Source organism: Oncorhynchus kisutch, linkage group LG19, assembly GCF_002021735.2.
Source record: "Oncorhynchus kisutch isolate 150728-3 linkage group LG19, Okis_V2, whole genome shotgun sequence".
NCBI classification, from domain to species: Eukaryota; Metazoa; Chordata; class Actinopteri; order Salmoniformes; family Salmonidae; genus Oncorhynchus; species Oncorhynchus kisutch.
Genome location: NC_034192.2, coordinates 4,738,728 through 4,760,026, shown reverse-complemented (window position 1 = coordinate 4,760,026; position 21,299 = coordinate 4,738,728). Strand labels below are relative to the sequence as shown.

General features: G+C 43.1%; 1 protein-coding gene across 7 annotated transcripts in view; it reads right to left on the bottom strand.

The window, feature by feature from the left end:
- Positions 1-1,956: 1,956 nt before the first annotated feature.
- Positions 1,957-21,299, bottom strand: part of LOC109864522 (liprin-alpha-2) — a 223,912-nt gene continuing 204,569 nt past the window's right edge. For 5 of the 7 annotated variants that reach the window (XM_031798037.1, XM_031798041.1, XM_031798040.1 and 2 more), the window contains exons 21-31: positions 21,029-21,110; positions 19,576-19,776; positions 16,439-16,504; positions 14,558-14,593; positions 14,028-14,203; positions 13,804-13,901; positions 12,509-12,684; positions 12,008-12,076; positions 11,505-11,658; positions 4,130-4,213; positions 2,140-3,342 (exon numbers count right to left, since the gene is read on the bottom strand). In XM_031798037.1, the coding sequence (XP_031653897.1) occupies positions 4,155-4,213; positions 11,505-11,658; positions 12,008-12,076; positions 12,509-12,684; positions 13,804-13,901; positions 14,028-14,203; positions 14,558-14,593; positions 16,439-16,504; positions 19,576-19,776; positions 21,029-21,110 (1,117 nt within the window). In that variant the 3' untranslated portion in view covers positions 2,140-3,342; positions 4,130-4,154. Of the gene's footprint in view, positions 3,343-4,129; positions 4,214-11,504; positions 11,659-12,007; positions 12,077-12,508; positions 12,685-13,803; positions 13,902-14,027; positions 14,204-14,557; positions 14,594-16,438; positions 16,505-19,575; positions 19,777-21,028; positions 21,111-21,299 lie in introns of all 7 variants that reach the window. The other 2 variants (XM_031798036.1, XM_031798044.1) reach the window with 2 other exon arrangements.

The following is a 21,299-nucleotide window of genomic DNA, read 5'->3' as shown; positions in this document are numbered from 1 at the left end:
TAAAGTGTCAGTTTGTCACTTTCATGAGGTCCTCCATGAGGTTGTAAAAATGACAGTCCCAGCGACTTAAGACATTGTCTTGACTCTTGGTGTGGCTTTTAGATTTGGAGAAAACAACGAAGGAAGCATTTTTCCCTTCTCCCATTGTCTTCTCAAACCCAGGTCTGGTCTGCCGAGTTTGTTTCGCAAGCATTCCCAGAAGACTCACGATGTTACGCCTCTGGGTTTAGAAACGCTGTGACCAATATTGTTCAAACAGCCATAATGCATTGTGTTAATTATTTAAAGAAGCGACATCTCCATTGACAAAAGAAAGTTGAAGTGTGGGTTTCACAGAATCTCAGTTGAAAGTGATTTTAAAAGGTGCAATGCAGCCTCTTTAAATGTCTGGGTAAAAGTTAACTGCCTTACTGTGATTCTTCTCAATTAAAATAGTTACAAATAAACAAAAATAGCTTCTTAGCAAAGAGACTGTCTGGGAGTGGTCTGAGTGAGGGCCCTAACTGGACAGGCCTAATAGGAGGGATATATTTATGTAACCTGAAAACTTGCAGGTTATTGGCAGAGAGGTTTGAAACTCTCTTTATTGGTCTATTGAAGGCCCAGTGCAGTCAAACTGACTTTCGTGTGTTTAATATTTCCACACTATGAGGTTGGAATAATATTGTGAAAATGATCATTCCCTTTTAGTGGTAGAGCTGTTTAAAAAGATTGCCTGAAATGTCATCCTGTTTTGGTGGGATGGAGTTTTGGCCTGGGATGGAGTTTTGGCCTGGGATGGAGTTTTGGCCTGGGATGGAGTTTTGGCCTGGGATGGAGTTTTGGACTGGGATGGAGTTTTGGCCTGGGATGGAGTTTTGGCCTGGGATGGAGTTTTGGCCTGGGATGGAGTTTTGGACTGGGATGGAGTTTTGGCCTGGGATGGAGTTTTGGCCTGGGATGGAGTGAGAATTTCCCATTCCCACTCAGGCCACTCCCAGACAGTCCTAGAAAAAGTTTTGCTTGAGAAATATCTTTTTGCTAAGGTATTTGTTTATTTTTGATTGAAAACAATTACAGTAAGGTACTTAATTGTTAACCAGAAGTGATTTGATATTGAGATTTTAAAAACTGGTAAGCAATTTGGGTCCAGGAAAACATCTGAGCTCTGGGTGTATTCAGGTACGTTAAACACTGAACATTATAGTTAGAAATAGACTGAATAGAGCTGACACGATTCCCTATTCCATGTGATAGACAGTCATTTTTGTTCTACACAATACATTTCTATCTGAACATTCTGTTAGGTTATGTCCTCCTGAACAGGCCCCTGCAGTCGCTGGAAGGGTGTCCCACCTCATAACTTAGCTTCAGTTTGGGTTCAATCCTCATGCTGCCAACATTTTATCACTATCAATGAAGCTTACTTCATACCTACTTACAGACTTCAACAAACTCCAACCGTATTAATGAAGCTTACTTCATACCTACTTACAGACTTCAACAAACTCCAACCGTATTAATGAAGCTTACTTCATACCTACTTACAGACTTCAACAAACTCCAACCGTACAAATCAAAATCCCTTCATATTACTTTAACATAACCATTTAGTAGTCAACGGAATATCGCTTAAAGCACTAATGATGCCAGAACTGAGCTCTGGAGTGGATATTCTGGTGTTCCACATCCTACATCTATCATCCAATCTACCTTGTTGATACATTCATATGTTAATGTGTGTTTTGTCATATATTATATAAATATATATATATCATTTTTATTTTTTAAAGCCCAGCCCCTGTCCCCGGTAGGCCATCATTGTAAATAAGAATTTGTTCTTAACGGACTTGCCTAGTTAAATAAAATAATTGTCATGTTTAGTTTATATCTTATAGTTTAATATGATGAATGAACTCTTCATACTAGAGCTCTGAAGTGAAGCAATGAGTGAAAAATAGTCATTTCACCAGCTACTTCACTGACAGTATTTTTTTTTATTGGCAATGAAAATTTGATTGATCACCACTTAGTTTTGACCAAAATACAATTAGCAATGAATAAAAAATGGACACAAAATAAAATGATTCTTTGTTTGTGCAAATCGAGGATGTAAAAGTCAACAAAAAATTCAAACCTGATCGAGTACTCCAGCAGAAATAACTCAAAGACAGGTAGGAGGGCTGTACAATAGGTTTCCCTGGCAACTCAGACAAAAACAAAAAGTTTACAATTACACCAATGTCACAGCAAGCAACAGGTTTGTCATTAAAATTCACCTCACTTCGACATGTTCATATACACTCTACGCACAATGAGTTAAGCAGTCTGTCTTTCAGTTATTTCTCAGCGATGCTGAGTCGGACCCCACGGCAAAATAAAAAAATGTCCAGCTTGAGTTTATTCATGTATGGCTTTATGGTCAAGGTACTATAGGTGAGTGAGATCATCTGATGAAGAGTGTTCCTGCTGTTAGTTGATCTCTGAGCTGAGTAGCTTCAGAGTAGAGTCTAACTTTTAGTCTGTGGCTGTAGTCCACAGTTTCTGTGGTTGTATCAAAGTGCTTGTCACATCATCAGTAGACGTCACAGTGCGTTTCTGTGTCCTCCTCCCAGAATGCTTTGCTATGAGATGGGCTTCGTCATGATTGTGAGGTGAGGGGCTGTGGCTGGTGGATGGTGACGTGGATACATGGGGCTGTACACGCCACTAGAGGGCAGGATTTACCAGCTGGGGGGGAGGTCACGTGGCGACCAGATGGACAGTCTCTCCAAGGTGAAAACACACGTTTCCCTGCACAATGGAAAATAACTATGTACAAAATGGTCTCTCAGGGAATGATGGAGAAATGTTCAAAGAGCAGCATATTTTAACCAAGGTCATGGACTTGAAATGGGAAGTGGGGGGGTTATTTGCACAAACTCTGAATATCTTTTCTTTTTTGTAATATAGATGTGTATATATTTATATATATATATATTTTAAAAACCTCATATTTATATTAATTTACAGATAACCTACACATCTCCTGGTAGAAGAAATACACAGTACATTATGCTTCAACAAGTTATTGTACATGTAAAAGGTAGAAACGGTGACAACAGGACAGATTGAAGGAAAGTAGCACCGGCAGCTGCTGCCCAGGTTTCAGGGGGCCTTGACTCGTAAGTGCAGAGGGGGGGCGGCTTGGCAGGAGGCACCCCTCGCTGCCCCCCCCCCCCCCCTCTCTCTCTTTTTGGTGGGTGGGTGGGTAGGGGGGTGCTTCTTGGCAGTGCGTCTCGTCAGAATGTTTGTTCCAGGCAGGAGGACCCGTCCAGCAGCTCCAAGGTACAGTAAGATCTTCTCTACATACAGTAGCTGGACCTGAAAGAGAGGGGGTATGGTTTACTTACACTGTGCCACTGTGAAGCTTTATCCACAGTGACAGTGCAGTTTTCATAAACATGGATTTGATCACATGGGAATTATTGTTGACATTACTAATTGTGTAACATCTCATTTGAGACGTAGCTGCCATATATCTCTCTACCTTGGCATTCAGGGGTATTCATGTATATATTAGGGATCCCCATTAGTTCCTGCCAAGGCAGCAGCTACTCTTCCTGGGGTCCAAACACATGAAGGCACTTACATCACACATGAAAAAAATATAAAACAGTACATCATATAACAGTATTACACCACTACATATCTACAATACAACATGTATATTACCGCCATACTACCTGTGTGTGTCTCTTCACAGTCCCCGCTGTTCCACAAGGTGTATTTTTTATCAGTTAATAAAAAATCTGATTCTACTGCTTGCATCAGTTACCTGATGTGGAATACAGTTCCATGTGTTCTGTGGCTGTAGTTGTCTGTGCTGGACAGAGATTAAAGGAGGGACAACAGAGTGAGGCCGCCTCATGCTGCTGCCTTTGACTCCTATCATCTGATCATGAGTGCCTGCACTAGAGCAGGGACTCTCCTCTACAAGCAAACATGGTTATCTGTAAAGACAAGTTACCCTCTCACCCCGTTCCAATTTCTCACAGTCATTTGCTGTCCCTGAGCAGAACGACAGATGTAAGAGAGAGGGAGAGTTTGTGCGTGAGCATGTATGTATGCGCAACTGATAGCTTGTACAGGGATAATGTGTGTGACTTACAGCTTACAGTCTCTCTTCTCCTCCCTCAGCAGGAGTAGGTCCTCACTGTAGAGCTGTCCAGACGCTGCACTGCTAAGGGTCCAACTGTAGGGGGAGACAGAGACCCGTCAGTTAGTCACTTAGCTTCAACACCCAGAGTGGGCCCAGGGTCAGTAGATAATGCTATCCAACTTACTTTATGCCCATAACAACTGACACAGGATCAGCTCCCATTGCCCACTGTGAGAGGGACAAACAAATGAGAGAGACAAACAAAACGGACTCTAAACCAGTTGATAAGGGCTAGGAGAACAGTAGACCATACTGTGGATACAACACACTGCACACACACACACCACACACGGGAACGAGGTTAGTCAAAATGTCAGCTAGCAAAGCCAAGGCACATTGCATCGCACACTCAGAGGAGGAGTGCACGTGGCCATTTTGAGTGAATCACACCTCGTACAGGAACAAGTCTGTTAATGTCATCACCACCACAGACCAGGGACCACAGATAGAGGCAGATACAAGAAGGCAGCTCGATTACACTGGGGACAGAGTGTTAGAGAAGAACTCTGGTCAAAACCTGCAATCGGATGTCAGCGATAGACTTAAATCAGAAGTTGCGTCCATAATTCCGGAGTGAGTTCTGGCATAATGCAGCCTGCTGCACTACAGTTCAGCTATAACTCACTGGGCCACAATCACAGACGCAAGTTTCAATACATCTTATTCCCTTGAAAACGTGAAGATTTTGACCAGCGTCCTCTTTTAACAACAGGGCGAGGAGCGACACAAACCGGCAACTGTAAAACATCCATCTTATCCATCATAAATCTGTATGATTCTTTTATGTAAACCTCCTTTTACAGGGCAACTAAAATAGCTCAACTTCCATAGCTCAGCTAACATAGAACTAACATAGCTCAGCTAACATAGAACTACCATAGCTCAGCTAACATAGAACTAACATAGCTCAGCTAACATAGAACTAACATAGCTCAGCTAACATAGAACTAACATAGCTCAGCTAACATAGAACTAACATAGCTCATCTAACATAGAACTAACATAGCTCAGCTAACATAGAACTAATATAGCTCAGCTAACATAGAACTAACATAGCTCAACTTCCATAGCTCAGCTAACATAGAACTAACATAGCTCAGCTAACATAGAACTAAAATAGCTCAACTTCCATAGCTCAGCTAACATAGAACTAACATAGCTCAGCTAACATAGAACTAAAATAGCTCAACTTCCATAGCTCAGCTAACATAGAACTAACATAGCTCAGCTAACATAGACCTAACATAGCTCAGCTAACATAGAACTAACATAGCTCAGCTAACATAGCTCAGCTAACATAGAACTAACATAGCTCAACTAACATAGAACTAACATAGCTCAGCTAATATAGAACTTCCATAGCTCAGCTAACATAGAACTAACATAGCTCAACTAACATAGAACTAACATAGCTCAGCTAACATAGAACTAACATAGCTCAGCTAACATAGAACTAACATAGCTCAGCTAATATAGCTCAGCTAACATAGAACTAACATAGCTCAACTAATATAGCTCAACTAACATAGAACTAACATAGCTCAACTTCCATAGCTCAGCTAACATAGAACTAAAATAGCTCCACTTCCATAGCTCAGCTAACATAGAACTAACATAGCTCAGCTAACATAGAACTAACATAGCTCAACTAATATAGCTCAACTAACATAGAACTTCCATAGCTCAGCTAACATAGAACTAACAGAGCTCAGCTAATATAGCTCAACTAACATAGAACTTCCATAGCTCAGCTAACATAGAACTAACAGAGCTCAGCTAATATAGCTCAACTAACATAGAACTAACATAGCTCAGCTAACATAGAACTAACATAGCTCATCTTCCATAGCTCAGCTAACATAGAACTAACATAGCTCAACTAATATAGCTCAACTAACATAGAACTAACATAGGTCAGCTAACATAGAACTAACATAGAACTTCCATAGCTCAGCTAACATAGAACTAACATAGCTCAACTAATATAGCTCAACTAACATAGAACTAACATAGGTCAGCTAACATAGAACTAACATAGAACTAACATAGCTCAGCTAACATAGAACTAACATAGCTCAACTAATATAGCTCAACTAACATAGAACTAACATAGCTCAACTAACATAGAACTAACATAGCTCAACTAATATAGCTCAACTAACATAGAACTAACATAGCTCAACTTCCATAGCTCAGCTAACATAGAACTAACAGAGCTCAGCTAATATAGCTCAACTAACATAGAACTAACATAGCTCATCTTCCATAGCTCAGCTAACATAGAACTAACATAGCTCAACTAATATAGCTCAACTAAAATAGAACTAACATAGCTCAGCTAACATAGAACTAACATAGAACTAACATAGCTCAGCTAACATAGAACTAACATAGCTCAACTAATATAGCTCAACTAACATAGAACTTCCATAGCTCAGCTAACATAGAACTAACATAGCTCAACTAATATAGCTCAACTAACATAGAACTAACATAGCTCAACTAACATAGAACTAACATAACTCAACTAACATAGCTCAACTAACATAACTCAACTAACATAGCTCAACTAACATAACTCAACTAACATAACTCAACTAACATAGAACTAACATAGCTCAACTAACATAGAACTAACATAGCTCAACTAATATAGCTCCACTAACATAGAACTTCCATAGCTCAGCTGACATAGAACTAACATAGCTCAACTAACATAACTCAACTAACATAGCTCAACTAACATAACTCAACTAACATAGCTCAACTAACATAACTCAACTAACATAACTCAACTAACATAGAACTAACATAGCTCAACTAACATAGAACTAACATAGCTCAACTAACATAGAACTAACATAGCTCAGCTAACATAGAACTAATATAGCTCAACTAGCATAGAACTAACATAGAACTAACATAGCTCAGCTAACATAGAACTAACATAGCTCAACTAATATAGCTCCACTAACATAGAACTTCCATAGCTCAGCTGACATAGAACTAACAGAGCTCAGCTAATATAGCTCAACTAACATAAAACTAACATAGCTCAGCTAACATAGAACTAACATAGCTCATCTTCCATAGCTCAGCTAACATAGAACTAACATAGCTCAACTAATATAGCTCAACTAACATAGAACTAACATAGCTCAGCTTACATAGAACTAACATAGAACTAACATAGCTCAGCTAACATAGAACTAACATAGCTCAACTAATATAGCTCAACTAACATAGAACTTCCATAGCTCAGCTAACATAGAACTAACATAGCTCAACTAATATAGCTCAACTAACATAGCTCACCTAACATAGAACTAACATAGCTCAACTAACATAGAACTAACATAGCTCAGCTAACATAGAACTAACATAGCTCAACTAACATAGAACTAACATAGCTCAACTAACATAGAACTAACATAGCTCAACTAACATAGAACTAACATAGCTCAACTAACATAACTCAACTAACATAGCTCAACTAACATAACTCAACTAACATAGCTCAACTAACATAACTCAACTAACATAACTCAACTAACATAGAACTAACATAAAACTAACATAGCTCAACTAACATAGAACTAACATAGCTCAACTAACATAGAACTAACATAGCTCAACTAACATAGAACTAACATAGCTCAACTAACATAGAACTAACATAGCTCAACTAACATAGCTCAACTAACATAGAAGTAACATAGCTCAGCTAACATAGAATTAACATAGCTCAACTAACATAGAACGAACATAGCTCAACTAACATAGAACTAACATAGCTCAACTAATATAGAACTAACATAGCTCAACTAACATAGAACTAACATAGCTCAACTAACATAGAACTAACATAGAACTAACATAGCTCAACTAACATAACTCAACTAACATAGAACTAACATAGCTCAACTAACATAGCTCAACTAACATAGAACTAACATAGCTCAACTAACATAGAACTAACATATCTCAACTAACATAGAACTAACATAGCTCAACTAACATAGCTCAACCAACATAGAACTAACATAGCTCAACTAACATAACTCAACTAACATAGAACTAACATAGCTCAACTAATATAGAACTAACATAGCTCAACTAACATAGAACTAACATAGCTCAACTAACATAGAACTAACATAGCTCAACTAACATAGAACTAACATAGCTCAACTAACATAGAACTACCATTGCTCAACTAACATAAAACTAAAATAGCTCAACTAACATATGCAAAGGGGATTCATTGCTTTAACTTCAAGGGTGCAGCAGCAGAGGCTGCAACTAACAACTACTGTGCTAATAACACTAACCTGAGTAACAATTACTGGACACACAATATGTCTACAATAACAAACGGACAACCTGGACAAACAAATGGCCACCCTTGTAGTTGGCATCAGGAGCAGAACGAAACAGAGGAACAGAGCAGTAGAGGTAGAGAGAGAAGACAGTTGGAGAAGAGAGGAGGTACGGTAGGGTGGACAGCAGGAACCGGGGAGTTTTGGGGGGCGTAAAGGCACACAGGCCAACAGCAGGCCACATGGTATCGCTCCAGTATATCTGACCTTGAAACCAGTCCAAATACATGTCGTCAGGACTGTCATCCAGCGCCTCATAGAGCACTGCACACAGAGCAGCAGTCCCAGAGCAGAGGAAACACAGGTACAGTCAGCAACATGCTCCACCCATACACCCATAGACGAGAGAGAGAGTGATGGGGAGAGAGCTCCACCCATACACCCATAGACGAGAGAGAGAGTGATGGGGAGAGAGCTCCACCCATACACCCATAGACGAGAGAGAGAGTGATGGGGAGAGAGCTCCACCCATACACCCATAGACGAGAGAGAGAGTGATGGGGAGAGAGCTCCACCCATACACCCATAGACGAGAGAGAGAGTGATGGGGAGAGAGCTCCACCCATACACCCATAGACGAGAGAGAGAGTGATGGGGAGAGAGCTCCACCCATACACCCATAGACGAGAGAGAGAGTGATGGGGAGAGAGCTCCACCCATACACCCATAGACGAGAGAGAGAGTGATGGGGAGAGAGCTCCACCCATACACCCATAGACGAGAGAGAGAGTGATGGGGAGAGAGCTCCACCCATACACCCATAGACGAGAGAGAGAGTGATGGGGAGAGAGCTCCACCCATACACCCATAGACGAGAGAGAGAGTGATGGGGAGAGAGCTCCACCCATACACCCATAGACGAGAGAGAGAGTGATGGGGAGAGAGCTCCACCCATACACCCATAGACGAGAGAGAGAGTGATGGGGAGAGAGCTCCACCCATACACCCATAGACGAGAGAGAGAGTGATGGGGAGAGAGCTCCACCCATACACCCATAGACGAGAGAGAGAGTGATGGGGAGAGAGCTCCACCCATACACCCATAGACGAGAGAGAGAGTGATGGGGAGAGAGCTCCACCCATACACCCATAGACGAGAGAGAGAGTGATGGGGAGAGAGCTCCACCCATACACCCATAGACGAGAGAGAGAGTGATGGGGAGAGAGCTCCACCCATACACCCATAGACGAGAGAGAGAGTGATGGGGAGAGAGCTCCACCCATACACCCATAGACGAGAGAGAGAGTGATGGGGAGAGAGCTCCACCCATACACCCATAGACGAGAGAGAGAGTGATGGGGAGAGAGCTCCACCCATACACCCATAGACGAGAGAGAGAGTGATGGGGAGAGAGCTCCACCCATACACCCATAGACGAGAGAGAGAGTGATGGGGAGAGAGCTCCACCCATACACCCATAGACGAGAGAGAGAGTGATGGGGAGAGAGCTCCACCCATACACCCATAGACGAGAGAGAGAGTGATGGGGAGAGAGCTCCACCCATACACCCATAGACGAGAGAGAGAGTGATGGGGAGAGAGCTCCACCCATACACCCATAGACGAGAGAGAGAGTGATGGGGAGAGAGCTCCACCCATACACCCATAGACGAGAGAGAGAGTGATGGGGAGAGAGCTCCACCCATACACCCATAGACGAGAGAGAGAGTGATGGGGAGAGAGCTCCACCCATACACCCATAGACGAGAGAGAGAGTGATGGGGAGAGAGCTCCACCCATACACCCATAGACGAGAGAGAGAGTGATGGGGAGAGAGCTCCACCCATACACCCATAGACGAGAGAGAGAGTGATGGGGAGAGAGCTCCACCCATACACCCATAGACGAGAGAGAGAGTGATGGGGAGAGAGCTCCACCCATACACCCATAGACGAGAGAGAGAGTGATGGGGAGAGAGCTCCACCCATACACCCATAGACGAGAGAGAGAGTGATGGGGAGAGAGCTCCACCCATACACCCATAGACGAGAGAGAGAGTGATGGGGAGAGAGCTCCACCCATACACCCATAGACGAGAGAGAGAGTGATGGGGAGAGAGCTCCACCCATACACCCATAGACGAGAGAGAGAGTGATGGGGAGAGAGCTCCACCCATACACCCATAGACGAGAGAGAGAGAGTGATGGGGAGAGAGCTCCACCCATACACCCATAGACGAGAGAGAGAGTGATGGGGAGAGAGCTCCACCCATACACCCATAGACGAGAGAGAGAGTGATGGGGAGAGAGCTCCACCCATACACCCATAGACGAGAGAGAGAGTGATGGGGAGAGAGCTCCACCCATACACCCATAGACGAGAGAGAGAGTGATGGGGAGAGAGCTCCACCCATACACCCATAGACGAGAGAGAGAGTGATGGGGAGAGAGCTCCACCCATACACCCATAGACGAGAGAGAGAGTGATGGGGAGAGAGCTCCACCCATACACCCATAGACGAGAGAGAGAGTGATGGGGAGAGAGCTCCACCCATACACCCATAGACGAGAGAGAGAGTGATGGGGAGAGAGCTCCACCCATACACCCATAGACGAGAGAGAGAGTGATGGGGAGAGAGCTCCACCCATACACCCATAGACGAGAGAGAGAGTGATGGGGAGAGAGCTTCACCCATACACCCATAGACGAGAGAGAGAGTGATGGGGAGAGAGCTCCAAGTAAAGAGAGGGGCGAGAGGACCCCTCCCCTCCCAAACTCTAACACAGTAATGAATTGCATCCAGGTACAACCTTAATCAAATACATTTTGTGGCAGCTAGCCATTTTTATAAGTGTTTGATGAGTGCAATTTTACCATCCAATTTGGCATTTTTAGCAATTTACATTCATCCAAGCTAAGTGACCTAGACTGGAGGCTCTAGTTGAATTGTTAGGTCTACTTTGTGGGGGTCTTGGCCATGCAGGGGGTCTGTGGGAGAGCTCACCTTCGGGGGGTAGCCTACGGGAGTGTGAGCCGGTGGTGACGCGGAAGCCAGCGGGGAGGGTCTCTGCCGAGCCGGGCATCATACTAATCCCATGGACGTCCCGCGGGGGGAACTGCCTCCTCCACGATGGCCCCCGGAGGTCATTATCTTCATACTGACGGACAGACAGAGACAGGGACAGGTTAGGGATTGAGTTTAGAGATAAACTGGTCTGAGAACAGCTGGTGTCTGCATATACAGCAGTGTTTATAGTAGCTAACAAATATGACTAATTTCCCAAGGCCTTATATTTATATTTATAACTCAAACCAACTCTAAGACAATATGAGAGACAAATGAGTGATGGGTGGGAAGTGGAAACTGAGGACAGGTCTGAGGTGCAGTGAGATGGTGGAAAACAGAGTAATGATTGACAACAAACCCAGGTGTGTGTGTCTGTCTGCCACGGCCCATCACCCATGGTAACAGCGGGGCTAGCTGTCCGGGTGACAGGAGTCACTCACCTCGTCCAGTCGTCTCTCAGTGCCCAGGGCTAGCAGGTTATTATATTCCCTCTCCAGAATCTGACGTGCCTGAGGAGAGGAAGGGTAAATTGGTCTTATTAGGTACATTTGAAATGGAAGTTCTAGGTCTCTTTATTTGGGGCTCCAGACGCTTTCTGGATTACCAAACAGCTCTCTGTTGACCTACTGGTCTGGCACTCAGGGTATTATTAGACCTGTTTGAGATGGAAAGACTGAGAAATGAAAATATGTGTTTGAAGTGTACTTCTAATGACGATCATCTAAATAATTTATTCTGTCCTGAAAATAAAAAATAAAAAAAACACTGTTTAATTTAACATCATAATTCACTTGCTTTTAGTTCTGAGAGACAAGACTACGGACTCTTGGAATGAAGACGTTAACGTCTTCCTCTTATGGTGTGGTTGTGCTAGTATATTATGCATCGCCCTCTTGTGGCGTAACAATGCTATAGCGTGATGGGGGGCAGAAGGATCTGACCTGAGTGCTTTGGTTGGGGATCTGGATGAGCAGCGCCAAGCTGGTGTGGTCAAAGTTGTCATCGAGGGCGACCAGGGCCCCGTGCACGCCGCTCTCCAGCAGGATGTTGGCATAGTCCTTTAGGCCGATGCTCTGGACCCAGCGAATCACCCGCTCGTTGCTCCACACCAGCACGTCTGGGGCACACAGACATGGTATTACAGTAAACACAACATGGGTGTTGGGCCACAGACACAGATTTTTCCATGTCTGGTTACATGATGAAGAAAACCTCTGGGCTCTGCTATATTGGTCCTTACTGACCATCACCTCCTAGCTCAGGTAGACACTGCTTGGCTATATTTCACAATAGAATGCAATACATACTGTAAAGTAAGTGCGCTTCCACAAGTATTATTTGCCTTAGCAGATTACTAACGAGATTGTAATTAGACACTACTAGATATATTTTAGCTCAAAGGTCTTCATTATTATTTATTTATTTATTTTGCTCCTTTGCACCCCATTATTTTTTATTTCTACTTTGCACATTCTTCCATTGCAAAACTACCATTCCAGTATTTTACTTGCTATATTGTATTTACTTTGCCATCATGGCCTTTTTTTGCCTTTACCTCCCTTCTCACCTCATTTGCTCACATTGTATATAGACTTGTTTATACTGCATTATTGACTGTATGTTTGTTTTTACTCCATGTGTAACTCTGTGTCGTTTTATCTGTCGAACTGCTTTGCTTTATCTTGGCCAGGTCGCAATTGTAAATGAGAACTTGTTCTCAACTTGCCTACCTGGTTAAATAAAGGTAAAATAAAAAAATAAAATAAAAAAATCGTTCCTTGAACAGTCTCTAAAGAAAAAAGTCCACCCAAAAATGATATTTTGGTATTCGTTTCATTAGTCCATTGTTGATATAGTCCCAAAATGTTATGCTTGTCACTAATCAAGTTTTCAAGATACTGTATATAACTTTAAAAACACAGATATCATTCCCATATGATTGATTTTGCATCATATGATCCTGAGTTTTGCAGGATGATACTAAATGCATCATATGATCCTGAGTTTTGCAGGATGATACTAAATGCATCATATGATCCTGAGTTTTGCAGGATGATACTAAATGCATCATATGATCCTGAGTTTTGCAGGATGATACTAAATGCATCATACAGTGATGATTTCTGTTTTTTGAAAGTTACGTATCTCGAAAACTTGATTGCTGACAACAAAACATTTTGGACTAATGAAACAAATACCTAAAGACAGTTTTTGGGTGGAATTTTCCTTTACGTACCTCTCATTTCATGCTGGCTGTGCTCTCTGCGTCTCTCCAGCTCTTTCCTGTCATAGTTGAGCTTCTTCAGACCCATGATACCATACTGCAAACTCGTCCTACAGACATGGGAACATGAGAAAAGCCATTTTTTAGAAAGACAGACACAATAATATTTTGCACTTATTACCACAAAATGAGCCTCAACACTAAACTTTCATCACGCAGGAGGAGAGCAGGTGTACCTGTGAAAGCTGTCCACCATTTTGAGATGCACCCGGAGGTCCTTCTTGGTGAGGTGGTCCAGCATGCGGGCGTCCACCAGGCACTCCATGAAGTAGCTGCGGTACTGAGGTAGTCCTAGACTGGGCAACCACTCGTTCCCTATCCACTCATGGTTCATGTCACCATACGCTAGAGTCTGACAATAATGACAAGGAAACAATTAAGTACTGTAAACCATTGTTAATCTGTAAACCATTGTTAATCTGTAAACCATTGTTAATCTGTAAACCATTGTTAATCTGTAAACCATTGTTAATCTGTAAACCATTGTTAATCTGTAAACCATTGTTAATCTGTAAACCATTGTTAATCTGTAAACCATTGTTAATCTGTAAACCATTTTGCCGAAGTTTAAAAGTCGCCACATAGACAACTCTGGTGTGTGCCTAGTTAAATAAAAAATACAAATAAAATAATACAACTAAAGTAACTCTAAATAACCTACAATTCCATTGTTCTAATCCATGAGAGAGACCGAAAAATCCTTTACCTGCGCCCAGCTCCCCTCCTCGGACTCCCCGGACCTCTGTCATTGGTCAGGCATGGAAAAGAAACAGTAGCACTATGCATGAGAACATAATAGCAACAGGTCACTGGACTTCATCTACAGTCCAATAGTCTCTACTCTAGCATCAGAGGCTGTTGACTTGCTCAAGCCAGAGCCAAGGCCTCAGAACATACAGAAATGTTCTCCCTCGCATATATTCCCCGAACAAACTATTCACATCTAAAAGTAGAGTTCCATCTAAATATGCATGAAAAATCACTATTCGAGGGAGAGAAAGTGGCCTGTGGGATTTATCTGCAATCTGAGAAGGGAGAATGATTTCCCCCCTTTAGCGTGTGAACTGAACTGGCCCCATGGGAGAGTAACACAGTTATCCCTTTAGTCCTGGCCTGGGCTGAGCTGCTGCCACATTACATCTGATTTGGAGACGGGCGCTGCTGCCACATTAGGCCAATCCAGCTTGCACAAAACGGCTGGCACAAATGAGAGCCTTTTCCCCCGTGGTTCGCCCTCTGTACAATGGTGCTGAGTTGGCTATTAGCCTCATTGTGCCTGACATGCAGGCTGTATTAGAGGCAGGGAGAACAGTGGAACAAAGAATAACCTTTATGTTCAAGCTCAAAGAGATCCATTATTACACGTACAGTATAGTACATAGCTGTCTGTGTCCTAGGGATTGACATACAGTATAGTACATAGCTGTGTGTCCTAGGGATTGACATACAGTATAGTACATAGCTGTCTGTGTCCTAGGGATTGACATATAGTATAGTACATAGCTGTCTGTGTCCTAGGGATTGACATACAGTATAGTACATAGCTGTCTGTGTCCTAGGGATTGACATACAGTATAGTACATAGCTGTCTGTGTCCTAGGGATTGACATACAGTATAGTACATAGCTGTCTGTGTCCTAGGGATTGACATACAGTATAGTACATAGCTGTCTGTGTCCTAGGGATTGACATACAGTATAGTACATAGCTGTCTGTGTCCTAGGGAATGACATGAATGACACCTGCAGTGACTAATAATCCTGCAAGCTTCAATCTTGAGACAGAAGCAATAGGTTTCAAATGAACATGTTTGGAACATACTGTATCAGTTAGCAGACCTGTATCGGATTTGATGTAGCTTCTTACACCAGTCTTGTAGGGTGAATCCTATGTACAATCAGCTGATCACTGTCAGGTTTAAAAGGATGACATTGCTAATGGGAAAAAATAGCATTATGTCTTGACATGTGCTGTATCTAATCAACAGCTGGCTGAAACGTACCATGAACACGGGTAATATAGGGTAACTACAGTATGGTACCCAAGGGCAACGCAGCTCCCTGAACCATAGCAGTAACACCAACACATACTGGTAAATATAGGGCAGTGCACCAGTCATTACAATTAAAATGCTTTTCTTTACCCATTATAATGAAAGGGAGAGCTGAGAATGGATGTGATGTGATGCATCCTACCCAAATTATCAACAATCCTACTGTTATACAATCTCCCTACCCTCCAAATCCTATAGGGGGAAAAATATGTTTTATTGTCACATACACCAGATAGGTGCAGTGAAATTTGTTGTTTCACAATCCCAGCCATAGTAGTACGCACCCCTGGAGCAAATCGGGGTGAAGTGCCTTACACAAGGGCACAATGACAGATTTTTCACCTTGTCGGCTCGGGTATTCAAACCAGTGACCTTTTGGTTACTGGCCCGATGCTCTAACTGCTAGGCTACCTGCCGCCCAGTCCTCAGTACAGGCCTCAGTAAAGCAGCCATTGACAGGTCTCAACACTGCAGTGAAAGCAAGAAAAGAGAGAAGTGAGTGAGAGAAGAGGTAAAAGGACAGGAAGGACTAACCGTTTTGGAGGAGGGTGCTGCGAGAGTCTCCATTTCCTCGTGGGTCACCCATACATTGCCTGACGGCTAGGAGTGCGGTGCCCAAGAGAAGAAGACAGCAGCAGCAGTAGTCCGCCAGGAGGGGCAAGCAGTATTAAAGAAGAAGAGCAGCACCACTGTAAGCCAATAGTGTTATAGCATCATGGTCAGATGATGAGCAGGCCCGCCGCTCTGGGGTCAAAGGGCACGCACAGTACACAAACAAACACAGACACAAAACTGTAGACATTGGTCCTTAACCACAGATCTAGGATCAGATTACTCTACCCCCATCATAACCTTATCCATTAAAGGGGTGAAATACTATCTGATCCTGTATCAGTGGTTAGGGGCAACTTCTGACTTTGGATAGACAAAAACAGCACATAACACAGGAGCAGCCCACCTACACAGGTGCAACACACACGAGCCAAAGGAACACATTTACCATGCATGACAAGACTGGTTCACCATAAACTAGTGTAGTAGTGGATTAGTACAGGTGTTTGGAGCAAACAGACACAAATACAAACATGCATATCCACCTCAGTCTAGTTTGATATACCTCAGTGTTCCACACGGTTAAACCCCATTCCAACCCATTCTAATCTGTTGTTGATTCTAATTTTAGCAGCCATGATCACTGTGCTTTGCAGCCCCACTGGATCAAGCTGTCATGACCTAGATAAGATCACTTGAGGGGATGACAATCTCTATTAAAGACACTGTACTAAGGGGCTGCTCACGCATGCCTGTATCACACTATAGAGCCGAACAAGCCCAGCTGTACTGGGCAGCACAGTACGGTTCGGGTCGGCCCCATAGGGTGAATCAGACGTCACTGTCTGTGAGCTTAAAGGAAGCAGAATAACCAATCCTGCGACTGGTATGAAGCAGAACCCTGCATTTACAGGGTTGATTAACCCGGAGTGTGAACTTAAAGTGGTCGTTTGGTTCAGAGGGGCATGGAACTGACAATCAGTCACAGCAGGGGGCACCATGGCAGAGGGGGGGTCTATAGAGTCATATTCCCAGTTCACTGCTCCTTGATGAAAGATTCATGAGCAGTGTGTGTGTGTGTGTGTGTGTGTGTGTGTGTGTGTGTGTGTGTGTGTGTGTGTGTGTGTGTGTGTGTGTGTGTGTGTGTGTGTTCGTATGAGAGAGAGATTGTGTGAATGTGAAAACCCTGCTGGTCATCTATGAACATCTTGGTCATGTTCTGTTAAAATCTCCACCCGGCACAGCCAGAAGAGGACTGGCCACCCCTCATAGCCTGGTTCCTCTCTAGGTTACTTCCTAGGTTTTGGCCTTTCTAGGGAGTTTTTCCTAGCCACCGTGCTTCTACATCTGCATTGCTTGCTGTTTGGGGTTTTAGGCTGGGTTTCTGAACAGCACTTTGTGACATCAGCTGATGTAAGAAGGGCTTTATAAATAAATTTGATTTAAATTTGACGGATAAAGCTACATAGAATAAACAGTTTGTAGCATTAAGCTCAGCAGGTTCCTCAGAGGTTACATTAAATCACCATGACAACTCGGAGCTGTGAAACAGACTGAGGTATAAAATAACTGTTGGTGTGGTAAATTAGAGTAAATGCTGCAGAGCTGAATTAAGTGCATGAGCTGACTGACACTACTGAGAGATAAACAAGCCGGCCTTAACCAGTTTCCTACCATTCTCTCCAACATTCAGTTACCAACACAAAGGATAGAGATGCTACACAAGCCAGGCTCTCTGACTGTGAAGGCATTACAATGTAAACTAGCAGAAATAGCTTCTTGAGTGTCTTTACCCTTGAAGACTATACCGTCTGTGTGTATGTATGTGTGTGTATGTATCGGAGCTAAGAACGTGCCGTAAGCTCCCTTAGAATGTCGCCGGTGGAGCTATCGAATAGGTCGAATGCATTTTCTATAGCTCAATGTGTTTGTTGTCAAGCAGGCGGTCACGTGTGTTGGTGTGATAGAGGAGCCTGGTTAACTTTTTATGGCTGCAGGGGCAGTACTGAGTAGCTTGGATGAAAAGGTGCCCATCGTAAACGGCCAGCTCCTCAATCTCAGTTGCTAATATATGCATATTATTATTAGTATTGGATAGAAAACACTCTAAAGTTTCCAAAACTGTCTAAATATTGTCTGTGAGTATAACAGAACTGATATTGCAGGCGAAACCCTGAGGAAAATCCAAACAGGAAGTGACCTCTATTTTGAAAACTCCATGTTCCATAGCCTCCCTTTTCTGGATTTAAAGGGATATGAACCAGATTCCTTTTCCTATCGCTTCCTCAAGGTGTCAACAGTCTCCAGACATAGTTTCAGGCTTTTATTTTGAAAAATGAGCCAGAACGATAACATCGTGTCAAGTGGTCACATGAGTTTTGCCTAGCGCAACAGCGTTTGGATAGGTATTGCTTTTCCCTCTCCTACTGTGAAAGACATTTGCGGTTGATATATTATCGATTATATATTTTTTAAACAACCTAAGGATTGATAATAAAAAACGTTTGACATGTTTCTGTGGACATTATGGAAACTATTTGGAATTTTCTTCTGCGTTGTCGTGACCGCTCTTTCCTGTGGATTTCTGAACATAACGTGACAAACAAATGGAGGTATTTTAGATATAAAAATAATCTTTATGGAACAAAAGGAACATTTGTTGTGTAACTGGGAGTCTTGTGAGTGAAAACATCCGAAGATCATCAAAGGTAAACGATTAATTTGATTGCTTTTCTGATATTCGTGACCAAGCTACCTGATGCTAAGTCTACTTAATATTTTGTAGTGCGATCGATAAACTTACACAAAGGCTTGGATTGCCTTCGCTGTAAAGCATCATTTCTAAATCTGACACGACAGGTGGATTAACAAAAGGCTAAACTGTGTTTTCCTATATTGTGATTTCATGAATATAAATATTTTTAGTAATATTTATTGTATGTAGCGCTATGCTATTCAGCGGTTGTTGATGACACTTATCCCGTTAGTGGGATTGCAGCCATAACAAGTTAAAGCCCAGACAGGCAGGTTCAGGGAGGCAGTGCTATATGCTAAGCTAACACACTGACGACAGTTACATGCATAGGTGCTTGTCTGTGTGTGTGTCAATGGACACTCACGGTTCTGGAGGTTGGCGGGGCAGATGGACTGGTGAGGGACACCATCTCCTGGATGGCCAGCCGTAGTTTGAGGCGGTGCAGGGGGTTACTGATGCCAATCTCCCTCTGGATCTCTGTGTCCGACAGGGCAGACATGATGGCACCGCTCTTCACGTTGGCACGACACGCCGCCACGTACCAGGCGGGCATCCCCAGCCACAGCTGAAACAGGAGGAGGAAGACCATTTGTGATTTCATGTAAAGTAGCGAGTGAGCTTGTTTTTACAAATTATCGGTGATGTGGTGGGAGGACTTGTCTACCATCCTTACTTATGGTAGACAATTTGAGTAGCGCTTCCTTGTTTTAATAAAGATCTACTGAGAAACAGTAGCGGGCAGTCATGGTTGAAATGTTCACCTTGTATGTTCAAGCATGTTCTATCATAATTAAATGAGGAAAAACTGAATACAGACATGGGATATTTCAATGAAGACAGAAAATAAACTGTGATGATTCATTGATAGGCAACAGATTCATTTACTTAATGAATTCCCATGTTAATATTACACAACATCACTATGGCCTTTATGAGGTGTAATGTCAAGCAATTACAAGCTGGGGAGAACATGGCATAGTAAATCACAGAGTAGACCTTTACCAACAGCCTCTGAGGCTTCCACCAAGGTGACATCAAAATCTGGGACATTGTCTCCCATAATATCAGTGAGATCCAGATTCAATCCACTGCTGGTCCCATAGGCCCAACACCAGAGTGTTTCCCAACTCCAGTCCTCCAGTACCCCCAACATCACACAGTGTTGTTATAGCCTGGGACAAACACACCTCATTCAACTCATTGAGGGCTTGAAGATCAGTTGACCAGATGTATCAGGTGTGCTTGTCCAGGGCTATAATAAAATGAGTACTGTTGGGGTATTGGAGGACTGGAGTTGGGAAACACTGGATTAGATAATAGACTTAATATAATAAAGCACAAAGAGTAATGTCAGCCGGAGGCATAATCATTTTATAATAACTCTCGGTAACATGCTGACTATTACGGCATTGGATTTCCCCGGGTCGTAATTACAACACAATACATCCAACGATTATGTAACAGCACTGTGTCGTTCCACATCCTTTACCAGTCATGTTTTGATTAAAGGAAAGCATCTGGTCTGCATTTCGAAGTGCCGTATTAGAAAGGGTGACCATTAGGCTGTGGAACAGCATCGGCTAATTGATTTGAAATGTGAAACATCATCGACGGTCAGAGGTTAGAGGAAAATGGGTGTCGTATCTCAGGTGAATGCTGAGTGTGCAGACTGGGGAGTCAAGGAGGAATAGACCACTTCACCGGGGCGGAGAATATTATCTTCTTCACAGAGTGGGAGTCTGGTACAGACCTTGTGAATCTATCCCAGAGTTGGGAGGATTGAGAATGGCTCCAGGCCAGAGTAGAGGAGTGCCTACCTCCAGCCAGGCCACCACTGTGGGGCCGTCCCATTGGGCGAAAGGTAAGCCTTTCCTCCTCGCCTCTTCCAACAACTCGTGCCTGAGGGCGGGAGCAGAGACATGGGATTAATGCACTGCACACACACATATACTGAGACAGTCACCCCCCCCCCCCCCTCACACAAGGCACTAGTATTACACCAAGATTTTGTGTGTGTGTTCACTGTACAGTGCCACACACTTTATCTCTCACAGGCCAGAGCTTTCTAAAAGGGCACGGTCTTATCAT